The sequence below is a fragment of the Rhinolophus hipposideros genome (genome assembly GCF_964194185.1).
Source record: "Rhinolophus hipposideros genome assembly, chromosome: 21".
Classification (NCBI taxonomy): domain Eukaryota; kingdom Metazoa; phylum Chordata; class Mammalia; order Chiroptera; family Rhinolophidae; genus Rhinolophus; species Rhinolophus hipposideros.
The window spans coordinates 42,845,498-42,858,629 of NC_138067.1; the positions used below are offsets into that span (position 1 = coordinate 42,845,498).

A 13,132-nucleotide genomic window follows, 5' to 3' on the forward strand; every position below is an offset into this window, starting at 1 on the left:
CAGAATCCCTCGCAGCAGTGGCCATGTGACCCAGTTTGGCAGTGAGACCTAAACAGACCATTTCTGGAAAACTCTAGCTTTCCTGATGGGGCACTGTGTTATGGTTGTGTTTTCTGAGCTTTGTAAAGGATGTCTCCTCCTTAGAGTTGTTTGTGTCACTTATTGTGACCGAGTTTGACCTGCTTTTGACCTGCAGTGAAAACACAAATGACATGTTTTGTCTACCTCGCCCTAAATTGACAAGCAAAAAGCAATGAACACACTTGAGTGTGTCAAGCATTACATCTGGAAGAACGCTGGTAAGAGACATTGTAAACCCCTGGTTAGTCACTCAGAGCAAGTCAGGGAAGAAAGGCCAGGCCAGCCACCAAATCGTGAAGCCACTTCCCATGGTTAAACCCAAGGATCCCTTGCAATGTCAACGACAGAGGACACTTGGTGGTGGGGGAGGCAGACAGACTGACAGATTTGGAGAATCAGATCATATATCCCTTTCTCACTTTTCTAGCTCACTTAGCCACTTGGCTTGTTAAAGACATAAGTGCTTAAATCTGTGAGTGCTTAGCTAAATAAGTGGTTTGTGTGATTTCTTGGTTCTGCACGTTACATCACAATGAGGTTTTTGCTACGACCCTAAGTAAAATGGAATTGGAAACTAAAACCGGAAACTCAAACGTGACAGGCATGCTGCCCTTCCTGCTTCCCTGCTTCCTCTTTCTTCCCGCTTAGAATGTGGACTTGACACCTGGAGGTGCAGCAGCCATCTTGCAACCATGAGGGCAAAAGCTGAGGATGGGAAAGAGAGATAAAGAAGGAGCCTGGGCATTTAATGACATCACTAGGCTGTCGCTAACTCTTTATCTCCTACTGCAGATATTTTTGTGAGAAAAACAACAACTCTAGTCTGCTTAAGCCACTTGTGGTTGAGTTTTCTCTTTGCCACTGAATACACCCCTAACTGACCACAGTGAGATATGGCTGAGGCACGAGCAGGGAGGACACACTCTTAGTTCCATTTGAAGACTCAGTTCAGAAGTCTCCTACTCCAGGAAGCCCTCCCTGACCTTCAAGCTGGGTCAGAAACCTCACTTCGGCTCCCACAGCTCCCTGGGATCCTTGTCCCAGCCTCGCGTATTCTGTGTTGTCACTCTCTTGTGACAGGTCTGTCTCCCTCACTGGACTGTGAGCTCCATAAGGACAAAGTCCAAGCTGTCACGGTCATCTCTTTGTCCCCAGCAATGTCATGCATAGGGCCAGGTCCAGAGGATCCTTCAGAAACAGATGTTGAAAGAATGCGTCTCGTATGTTCATTGCAGCATTATTCACAATAGCCAAGATACAGAAGCAACCCAAGTATCCATCAATAGACGACTGAATAAAGAAGAGGTGGTGCATATATATATATATATATATATATATATATATATAATGGAATATTACTCGGCCATAAAAAAGAATGAAATCTTACCATTTGTGACAACATGGAGGGACCTAGAGGGTATTATGCTAAGTGAAATAAGTCAGACTGAGAAAGACAAATACCATATGATCTCACTTATATGTGGAATCTAAAGGACAAAATAAATGAACAAACAAAACAGAAACAGACTCATAGCTACAGAGAACAAACTGATGGTTGCCAGAGGGGTTGAGGACTGGGGAGCTGGGTGAAAAAGGTGAGGGCATTAAGAAATACAAACTGATAGTTACAAAACAATCACGGGGATGTAAAGTACAGCATAGAAAATGTAGCCGATAATGTTGCAGTAACTATGTACAGTGCCAGGTGGGTACCAGACTAATTGGGGGGACCACTGCATAAATTATGTAAATGCCTAACCACTATGCTGTACACTTGAAATATAAAATAATATTGAATGTCAACTGTAACTGAAAAACAAAAACAACTCCAGTTTTCCTCTAAAAAAAAGACAGAATATGGCTCAGAGGGAAACACCACCTCGTCTCTGTTAGGCCTACAGTCTGGTGTCCCTAGGCCTGCTACCTGGTATTTTTCCATCCCCTGAAGCCTGGTTTCTTTGGCTGTCACCGCCGACCAGTTTCTTTCCAACAACAATTCCTTATGTGTTTTCAGTTCCCACCAGTTAGGTCTCCCTGAAGGAAACCTGATGTTGTGTAAGGGTCAGGCTAGTTCCTCCTCTGTCTCTGGGCCTCAGTTTCCCCTATCTGTATCACAAAGGGCCAGTCAGAGTTGGTCTCCAAGATTGAGTCCATGAATCCAGGTGCCATAGTGTCTCTGGCCACAGGGGGGCAGTATGGACCCGTCTGAGGCTTAAGGAGGGTGGGAACCCCAAGGGGTGGGAGAGCTGAGTGCCGTGGTGACTGTATCCATGGCAACAGAGGAGCTGAGGCTCTGTCTGGGAAGACCATGCCATTTAACCTGTTCCCACTCTCCAAACCCCGGAAGACAAGAGAAAGTCTGAGCCGGGACCCCTCCTCCTTGCAGCCCTCCACCTTGCAGCCCTCCACCTTTGCCCATTTCTATCTGCCTCTCTCTCTGTGTCTCCGTGTCTACCTGCCCTTCTCTCTCTCTCTGGCCCCCTGCAGTTTACTGACTTCATTCCTGATTTCTCTGCATCTCTGTCTTTCTCTGCGCACCTCTTTTTGTGTGTCTTTCTCTTCTGTTTGTGTCAGTTCCCTATCTTTTCCTTTGTCTTTTTGGATCTGTTTTTGTTTTTTTCTTTGTGTCTGTCTCACTGTGTCTTTCCTGTTCTCTTTCTCTTCTCTAGCTCTCTGTCCTTGTTCTCCTCGTTCTTTTTGCCCTCTCTCTGTCTTTCCATTCATTTCTCTTTGTGTGTCTCTCTCCGTCTCTCCTTCTCTCTCTCTTCTCTTTCTCTCTTCCTCTCTCCTCCCTCCCCACTTACCTGCGCTCACCGTAATTGCCTCTAAAAACTGCTCCCTCCACGAATGGGTTCCAATCACCAAAGCCAAGTTCGTTTTCTTGATGAGTTTATCCACTGTGTTCTGGGGAATAAGGGTGGGGAAGAGATCACTGTCCAGGATCATCTCAGGGCACCCCTGAGGCTCCATGAGGGGAAATGGGGTTGGAGACCCACACCCAATGCTCAGGGTCTCCAATCTCCGTACCCCAGTGGTGCTACTAGCAAAAGGGAAAGGAAGGTGTGTGCTGTCCGTGGTGCTGGTGGAGGGACCCAGAGGATGGCCTTGGACTCTTGGCTGCCCCTCCCTTGTGACTCTCAGTTGATTCCCTCCTCGACTCTCCCGCAGGAAACGACTCAGGCAAGACTCCGAAAAGCTGAGGCCCCAGAAAAATCACCTTAAAATCATATGACTCCTCGATGATGACCTCCAGCCGGCAGTTTTCCCCAAGAACCGGCTTGCCCATCTCTGCTATCCTCCGAGCCTCCTCCTCTTCAGCTGTCAGTTTCCTGTCCCCATCCCCTGCAGCACGAGGGATGCGAATTAGACTCCAGGAAGGTCTTCTTAATTGGGCCTGAGATGCCCTCACTACCTGTCTGTTGTCTTCTCAGAAGCCTCCTTGCTGACTCCCCTCCAGCCTGCCCCAGCCTCCTATCTGACCACCATCTACCCCAGCCTGAGCCCCAGCCCCCCTTGGGTTGGCCCATGAAGTTCAGTTAGTGGGCTCTGGGGTTCATATGGTGGAAGCTGTGTAACCTTGGGCAAGACCTTATCCTCTCTGTGCCTCAGCGTTCATATCTATAAAATGGGCACAATAACAGTACCTACCTCATAGAATAGTTGTGAGAATTAAAGGCATTAATTCATGCGAAGTGCTTAGAACAGTGCCTGGCCCACGATAAATAGTCAGAAATGTTATTTTCTTTATTATTATCACCAACATTATCATCATCACCACCCTTGAGGGAGGAGGCCTGGTCTCTATATCCAAGCTCTGAAAAACATCCTAGAGTATGTTTGAAGTGGTGAGGAAAGAGGGGGAGACCCAATTGCATACAAATCTTGGACCCAGACCCCCCAACACCTGGCTGTGAACTCAGTTATCTCCCCGAAGTACGTTGATCCTTTGCTCTAAGCCCAGCACCAACTCAACCCAGCACCAACTCAACCCTAACTGTCCGAAGAAAGCCACCCACCTGCTAGGAATACTCTCAGAAAACTGCCCAAGCAGGAAATGACGTTTATTGTGTTAAGCTACTGGGATTTGGGACTTAGGTGTTACAACAACTTGCATTGCTTAACCCTGACTATTACAATCTTTAGTTCAGCCCTAATCCTAACCCCAAACCCCAATTTTGATTTCAACTTCAAAACCACTCTCTCACTATGTCCAAGCCACTGACTCTAGCCCCAACCCTCATCCCAATCTCTGACCCTGGCCCCAATTCTAGTCACGAACCCAGAAACCAACCTCCATCTTAATTCCAACCTTGACTCAGTCCTGATCCTGATCTCGAGTCCTAACTCCATCCCCGTCCTAATCAACCTCAAGCCTCCCTGCCTCTGAGCCCACCACAGAGACAGTTGGATTCTATGATTTACTCCCCTCCCCCACAACCTGAACTATAAACAAAACACAATTTTGGCCTCCGAACCCCTACCTGTAATCCCACACTCAACTGGCTTCACCAACTCTAAGGCCACCTCCAGCCCTCACCCAGCCCCGAATCTACCTTCATCTCACCTCCAACCTGCCTCCAACCTGGGCTGGAAGGGTAGCTTAAGTCCATTAAGTTCATGACCATCCTTTGACACCGCCCCTTCAGTGTCCCCTCTCTAGTCAAAGCCGGACAGTCATTCCACTTACCTTGATTGAGCAGCAGAGCTGGGGAGAGACAGAGAGAGAATGAGATTGCTTCTCTGTGAAGCTCAGGTCCATGATCTTGAAGGAGTGTCCCACAGTTGAGCCCCCCAAATCCCCTGCCCTGGACCCCTTACCTCTCCCACAGCCTACCCATCACCCCTCACCTGAAATCCCTCGCTTAAGCCACTGCGGCTGGCCCAGCTCGATGAAGAAATTATCTTTTTTTTCATATTCCTCGTCATCAACTATCTTCACCTGCAGAGTTTTCCTGAGTGGGGGGAGGCAGGACACCCAGCATGAGGCCTCTCCCCTGAATCACCAGATCACTCGCACCTCAGACACCCAGTTTCTTAAGCACCCACTCAATCCTAGGCTCTGTAATTTCATTTAATCGTCACAACCACCATCAGAAAAAGGCTCTCTCTCTTATGATCGCCCTTTGACAGAAACAAGTCCAAAAACAGCTGACGAAGCTAAGGTTTATTAAATAGCAACCTAAAGGATTCTGATAAAATGAAGTAAGATTGGGTCCTTCCTCTGCTTAAAACATTCACCAGGATAAGAGCCAAAGTCCTTTGATCTGGCCCTTGTTCCCTTTCTGGCCTCCCACGCCTCTCTGCATTGCTCACTCACTCCAGCTACATTGGCCTTCTCACTGTTCCATGAACATACCAGGCCTGCTCGTGCCTCAGGGCCTTTGCACAGGCTGTTCCTTCCACCTTGAACGCTCTTTCTCCAGGCTCACTCCCTTATTTCCTCTAGTTCTCAGTTTTAATTTTACCTTTTATTTCAATGAGACCCACTCCCACCACCTTCTTTAAAATTGAAATCCATCCCAGACCCCACCCCAGTCCACCTGGCTCCCTTCCCTGCTTATGTCTTCTTTGTTCAAACACACCATCTAACGTGTTTATTTATTTTGTTTATTCTTTGCTGTTTGCTTCCTTGCATTAAAATGTAAGTTCCACCAGGACATTTATGTTCTCTGCTGTATCCCCAAAGCCTAGAACAGTGCGTGGCACATACTACCCCCTCCATAAACGTTTGTTAACTTGAATCCTTCAGCCCAAGAGACCATCAGCTTCCAGCCCTCTGTCTGGCCACATTTGGAGAGTTAACCGTGTGCTAATTGATTTTCTCAACATCCTGCTGCTATGGTAACCAGAGGGTGGAGGGGAGGAACAGCCAGTTATCCCTCTCCTTCAGGCACACAACCCACTCCCCTCAATCATAAAGACCCACAACCCCAGAAAGCCCGCAGCTCTGCCACTAGCAGCTGGAGCCACCAGGCCCAGCCCCAGAACCCAGAAACACAAATACCCCGCCCACGCAGTCACCCAGCAGAGGAAGCACAGCCAATCACACCGCCCACTCCACACACTATCACACCCCTCAGCCATTCCCTATGCACTGGTAAAATCGCATGGGCCAGATGTCCATTCGCACAACACCCCCACCAGAACCTCGGCGACATGGGCAACCTGCAGACCTCCAAGGTGGTACCATGTAGACTCTCCTGTATATCTTGCTCTTTATGCCTCTTGGTGTCTGTTTATTCCTTTCTCTCTCTCTGCATCTTGGTCTCTCCTTCAATCTCCCCCCATCTCTCTACCCATCTCTCAGCCTCTCTGTCTCTCTCTCCATCTTTGACCCGCTCTGTCTCAGTCTCTCTCCAGCTCTCTGCCTTCCTTTATCTGTTCTCTCTCCGCCTCAGTCTCTCGGTGTCCATAGAATGGAATAGCCAAGTCAACACAATTCAAATAAAAAGATCTCCATCACACTCCCTCCACAGACCCACCTCAACACACGAACACACAGGACACAGGGACACCTATGCAAAGACAGATGAACACACGACGGTCACGTGGGGACATGTGCCCATCTCCACCTTCACCCCCTCCCTGCTTTCAGGATATTTTAAATTTTCTGTGGGTGGGAAGGATGGCCCCCCCACCTCAGGAGTGGGCTGGGAGCTGTCCGAAGTGCTGAAGTGCCGCAGCAAGAAGCGGGGTCTCCTGACACGTGCAAGCAGCTGCTGACATGGGGACATGCTGGCAGGGTGATACACACACCTCCGAGGCACACTCTCTCGCAGACACACCGTGATCCACTGACACGCAGTGACTGACACACAGTGACACTCCCTCCAACTGGCACCCTGACAGGCATGCCCTCAGGAGACCCAGAAGGAGGAGAAAGCCAACTGGCAGAGGACAGCAAGAGGATCTCGAGCCAGACAAGGACTTCCTGAGATCAAAGGAAGCAGGCTTCTTCCCCAGCCTGACGTTCTGTCACTTCCATGCCTGCCCTGTTTCCTGGAAACTTCACCCTCTGGCTCCTGCAGGCCTCTGATTTCGGACCCAGTCTCTCTATCATTCTGTCTCCCTTTGTCTCTCGCTGACCCAAACTCTCTTTTCTCTCTGTAGCGTCGCGAGGCCCTCTCCTTCCCTGTGTCCCACTGAACGTCTCTCAGGGAGAAGACGGCCACTCTTTATCTCCCCTGCATCTATTTCCCTGTCAGTCTTCCTCCATTTCAGTCTCTCAATCTCTCCCCCTCTATGCATGTCTCTCAGTTTCCTTCTGCTTTTGTCTCTATTCTCTAAGTTTCTATCTTTCTGTGTTTCTGTCTCTCATGCTCTCCGTTTCTCTTTTGTTTGTCTCTGTTACTCTGGCTCTGTGTCTCCCTATCTCTATCTCGTTCTCCAGGTCTCCTGTTGCTGGGTGCCTGTCTCTCTCTCCTTGCATTCTCTCCCCACCACCCCATCTCTGGGCATCTCTTTTCCATCTCCGTGTTGATCCTGCCTGGGGCTGCCCCTCCAGCCCGCTGCTTCCAAGCACCTCTAATTAGCGCCTGCCTGTCAAAGGAAGGATGTGTTTCCCTAAACGCTAATTAGCCTCCTGTTCTCTGTCTCCTCAAACCACAGCTGGAAGCTTGGGCGGGGGCGGGGGACAGAGGGTGTCCCAGCTTGGGGAAGCCGTCTGGGGGAGGAAAGGGCCTGTGGGGTCGCAGCAGCAGCAAGGAAGCGGGGTAGACTACAGGATGAACCAAACAAGCAGGAAGACAGCGCGCTCCATTCTCCCTGCCTTTTAGGTACGAGACATGGGGCCTGGGATAGCGCCCTTAGCCCCCAACCCAAGCTCTCAACCCAGGCCAGACAAAGAGAGACATGGAAAGGTACAGGTAGTTCGTGGCTGAAATATAATCCAATCAGAGAACTAGATACTGCGGACAGGGATCTAGAGATTAGCAGAGACCCAGGGGGAGACTGCCGGGAGCGAGAGACGCAGAGACCGGAAGGAGAGATGGAGAGACAGAGAGAGCGATGAGAAGCTGAGAGGAGGCCGAGGCACAGAGGCTGGGAGGAGGGGGAAGGGGAGCGCGGTGAGAGTTCTGCTTGGTGGGAGGAGCGTGGGCGGCAGGAGGAGGGAGACAGACGGGCCTGCGGGGGCGGAAGGCAGCGGGCAGGGTGGGGGAGGCGTGGGCTGCATCCCAGGCAGGCGGGTGGAGGAAGAGGCTGCAGGCACACACCGGGAAACTCGGGCATCTGCGTAAGGGGGTGGCCAGGTGTCCGGGCGTGAGAACAGCGTGTGTCTGTGACTTTGTGTATCTGTGACTTTGTATGTCTGTATGTGCCAGTTTGTGTGTTGGCTGTGTATGCAGCCCGCCTCCCCCAGACCCTACCTCACCTTACCAAATCCCAGCCCTCCGGTTGCCCCAGGACCTGCCGCCACCTGACCAGGCTCCCATATTCCTACTCAGTCTTTTGCCAAAACGTCTCCCATATTCCCCTTAGTTCTCCTACTATTTCCCCAAGTTCTACCTCCGACCCACAAGCTCCACCCTTTCCCCCAGGACCCCCTCCCAGGCCCTGCCCCATCTCCGTAGGCCCCTCCTCCTGTTCTCGTCCATTTTTTGTGTGTACCTACCTAGATCCGCCCCTTCCCCATTCCATGGACTCGCCCTCCATTTCGTCTTTGTCCCACCTCGAAAGGACCCTCTCCTCATGTCCACTGGGCCCCCTCTTCACGCCACACTCCATCTCCACCAGCTACAAGTTAAGGCCTCCACGCTCCTCTCCCCACGTCCCAATCCTACCTATCTCCTCTCCTCTCTTCACCTGGCCCTTCCTCCAGGGGTCCAACCCTCCTCTTCCCAAACCAGCCGAATTCTCCCAGGCCCCGCCCACGTTTCATCCCATCACCTTGGCTACGCCCTGTCACTCCCTTCTCCTCCCTCCTCTCCCCAGTCCCGTCCCCTCTCTGGGCCCTGCCCACCTCCCCAGACCTTTCCATTTCGCGGGAGCGACCCACCCAGGCCCCACCCACGGAAGCCACGCCCACGTGTCAAGCCCCACCCTTCGGGTCGGCCCCGCCCGTCTCCCGGGCCGCCGGCCTGCGCACTCACATGGTCTCGTCGTCGCCAAACTCCAGCTCGCCGCACGCGTCCTCGTAGTGCACGCCGCCGCCGCGCGCCGTGCCGTCCACCGTGCGGTAGGGGAGGCGCACGGTGCCGCGCGCGCCAGAGCTTCGCACGACGCGCACGTCCACGGTGCCCATGCACTCGCTCACGTGCAGCAGGCGGTCCTGGAAGGAGAAGATGCCCGCGTGGTCGTCGTCGAGGATGGTGACGGTGGCCAGCAGCGGCGCCACCAGCCGCCCCTTGGGCCGCCCGCCGCCGTCGGGCTCGAACATGCCCTGCGCGTCCCCCACACGCAGGTTCAGCAGCCGCACGAAGAAGTGCTCGTCCTCCTCAAAGATGTCGTCGTCGATGATGCCGATGCGCAGTTCCTTCTGCGTCTCGCCCGGCTTGAACACCAACGTGCCTTCGCTGCAGTGGAGGAGCAAGAAAGAAAGGGGTGAAGGGCAGGCCGTCAGCGGCTGGGGGGTGGGGGAATCAGGGCGGGCTTCCCGGAGGAGGGAGCCGCGCCACGCGACAACTCACAAGTATGCGGGTGGACAGACATACAGATAACACCGAGGGTGAATCAGGATGGTCTTCCGGGGCGGGGAGGGGACGCAGAAGGGGTACAACACAGAATTGGTCCCTCCCACCGTAGAACCCAGGAGGATTAGGAGGGCCAGCATTATACAGATAATGATAAAGGTGAGATCAGGGCAGGCTTCCTGGGGGAGGCTTTAGTGGATAGGAGTTCTCCAGGCAGAGGGAATAGCACATGCAAAGTCCCAGGGTGGAGAGAGAGCCTGGAGTGTTCCACAGCGACACTTCTCAAACCTTAATGTGCCCATGAATCCTCTGGGGGAATCTTGTTAAAATGTGGATTCTGGTTCAGTATCTCCTGGTTTCAAGACTGCAATTCTAACTAGCTCCCAAGGAATGCAGATGATCCTGGTACGTGGACCACACTTGGAGAAGAAGTGATGTAAGGCCCAGAACTAATCTTGTCACACTTCTGATCAATCCTTCTGTGTGCCCAGTATCCCCAAAATAAAGACCGCCCTCTAACTTGGCATCATTCATTCAACAAACATTCCCTGAGCACCTGCTCAGTGTCTTGTGCTGGGCAATGCTGGAAACACAGAGGTGAACAGGCTCTGTCTTCCCAGGGTTTACAGCCCTATGGCAGAGACATAGCACAGTGACAGTCACATTTAATGAATTAATTACAGTTGATTCTTTCAAATATTTATTGAGCGCCTGCTGTGTGCCAGGCACTGTTCTTAGTGTTGGGGAAATAGCAGTAAAACCCGATCAGAGAAAAATTCTTGCCCTGGTGGAGCTTCTGTTCTAGTGCAAGAGATGAGTAATAAACATCATGTCAGATGGTGATGGTGCCACGGTGAAAAATAGAGGAAGAAGGTTGAGAGTAAGGAGAGAGTGTTGTGTTAGGGTGGTCAGGGAAAGCTTTTCTGAGGAATGTCTGAGCAGAGACCTGAGGGAGACCGCCATGTGGAGGATATCTGGGGAAGACAGTTCCTGGTAAAGGGACCAGCCAGTGCAAATGTCCTGAGGTGGGAATGGGCTTGGAGTGTTTGAGGAACAGCAGAGAGGCCAGTGTGGCTGCAGCAGAGGGAGCAAGGGGTAAGGGTGGGAGACAGTGTCACAGAAGGAACAGGAGCAGATGTCATGGGCTTTGGTGGGCCATGGTGAGGACTTCGGTGTTTAATCCAAGTGAGACAGGAACCATGGGGAGGCCTCGGAGCAAAGGAGGGACATGAGCGGGTTTAGGTTTAAAGGAGCATCACTTATGTAAGTCTCTGAAGCACACACAAGATGCTGTATACATCAAAGTGGCTCTGGGATGTTAATGCATCTTGAAAATCTGTAATTCCCCCTCTCAGCTATTCTCACCATGCACATCAGGGGCTCGGCACCGGTTCTGAAATGTGCTATACGATCGATCAGTGTTTACTATCATTACTATTATCACTTTCATAAAAAAGGAGTCCTGGGCTGCAGTTCTCCAAGAGAAGCCCAGCCCTGTGGGAGGGGCAGAGGGACACCAAGGTTCTGGCATAGAGATAGAACCGGATGGCAAGACCTGGAGTAAAGGGATAAAGGGCTCCCTGTTGTTGTAGCCGGCTGTCCTTGGGGACGCTGTCCATAGTGGCTAAAGCACCCAGCCGGGCAGGCCAAGCGGTTCCAAGCCTGGTTCAGCCGCCATGCCAGCTGTATGATCTTGGGCAGTAAGCATTCTGCAGCCCTCTGAGCCTTAGTTTCCTCATCTGTAAAATGGAACTAATAATAATGTCTACTTCATGTGTCATAAGGATCAAGTTAATACAAGTTAATCAAGTCAAAAGTTAGCTAGTGACATTTGCACACTAATATTAGAATCTTAGAATCCTAAAGTTATGGGATGTTAGAAGTGTAAACTTAAGGGATAGAATGTAGGGATTTTAGCACCATCTCTCCCAAATGGTTAAAGTGGACATCACCAGGAAGGGGACAAGCAGGCGCCACATGCCTCCTATGCACCGAGGACACAGCGTCACTTCCACGGATTCCTGCCCAAAGTGCATCACCTGAATCTAATCACAAGGAAATATCAGACAAACCCAAATTGAGACTTTTTCTAGTAACTGGCCTATCATCTTCAAAAGTGCTGGGGTCACAAAAGTCATGGAAAGGCTGAGGGATTGATTCAGACCGAAGGAGACTAAAGACATATGACAACCAAACACATCCTGTGGTTCTGGGGTGGACGGGAAGAGAGGAAGGGAGTGAAAACACGGCCATAAGGGACGTCACGGGGGCAACGGGAAATGCAAACAGGGACTGTAGATTGGGTCATATTATTGATTCAATATTAAGCTTCCCGAGTGTGATCATTGTTTGTGATTATGTAGGAGAATGTCATTATTCTTAGCAGATGCACACTCAGGTATTTGTGGGTGAAGGGTCATGCTGTCTGCAACTCTCATGTACTGCAATAATTATTAATAATATGTATTAAAGCAAGAGAGTGAGTGCCATTAGGACACAATGGAAACAGTGCATGAATTTGGGTGAGGTTATATGCGGGTTTACCAAACTGCTTTTGTAGTCCTTCTGTAGGTGTGAAATTTTTCAAAATAAAAAGTTGGGGAGAAAAAGAACATGGGGATTTTAGAAACTAGGTATCAGAATCATTGAAGGCTAGATTCATAGGACTCATGCTCCAACATGTACAAAATCTAAGATGACAATCTTAGAACCATCAAATCAGAGACTGGGGTGCAGATTAGAATACCAAAATGTGGCAATTCTGGATTCTTAGAAATTTAGACCCTTAGATTGTTAGGATTATAGGGGCTTTACATCTCAGAATCTTGGAATAACTGTTGTTTGGGAGCCTCAGAGATCACATTTAATTTGGAGAAACAGGCCCACAGGCTCACCCTACCCATGTGATACCTGTGGGTAAATTTTAAAAAGGCTTCCCTTCTTCAAGACACTTTATTTCCATGAATCAGGAAACTGTCATAATAGACATTCAAGTGTACGATGTTGTCCATTATGTGAACAGAGCTTCTTTAGATGTGGTGCTTTTATGCAGTGCACAACCTCAACAACTGTATGACAGTTCTGTCTGCCCAGACTGAGGGAGGAACTTGCCCAAGGAACAGGGTCCAGGACTAAGCTTGGACTGGGACCCAGGTGTCCCCCAGTCCTGACCCTAACCTGCCTTGATAAGTGATACCCAGACTGTGAATGTCAACTGGGATGGGGACAGCTCCTGCTGTTCAAGGTGTCAACTGGGCTACGGAGGGTCTTTGCCGAAGCACTGTGGTAGAACTCAAGAGCTGTGAAGCACAGACCACAGCCCCAGAAAGAGAAGAGTCAAGGTATTTGGGACTGGCTGCTTCACGATGACAGAACCAACGATCTGTGAACAGTTCAGCCTCAGCTTTACTCCAGGGAGCGGA

At 50.7% G+C, this 13,132-nt stretch overlaps 1 protein-coding gene across 4 annotated transcripts in view; it reads right to left on the reverse strand.

Annotated features, from left to right (window-relative positions):
• SLC8A2 (solute carrier family 8 member A2) overlaps positions 1-13,132 on the reverse strand; it is a 31,362-nt gene that overhangs the window by 6,912 nt on the left and 11,318 nt on the right. For 3 of the 4 annotated variants that reach the window (XM_081032464.1, XM_081032465.1, XM_081032467.1), the window contains 5 exons: positions 9,171-9,593; positions 4,930-5,033; positions 4,769-4,786; positions 3,299-3,423; positions 2,886-2,985 (listed from right to left, as the gene is read on the reverse strand). In XM_081032464.1, the coding sequence (XP_080888590.1) occupies positions 2,886-2,985; positions 3,299-3,423; positions 4,769-4,786; positions 4,930-5,033; positions 9,171-9,593 (770 nt within the window). The remainder of the gene's footprint in view (positions 1-2,885; positions 2,986-3,298; positions 3,424-4,768; positions 4,787-4,929; positions 5,034-9,170; positions 9,594-13,132) is intronic. The other variant, XM_081032466.1, reaches the window with a different exon arrangement.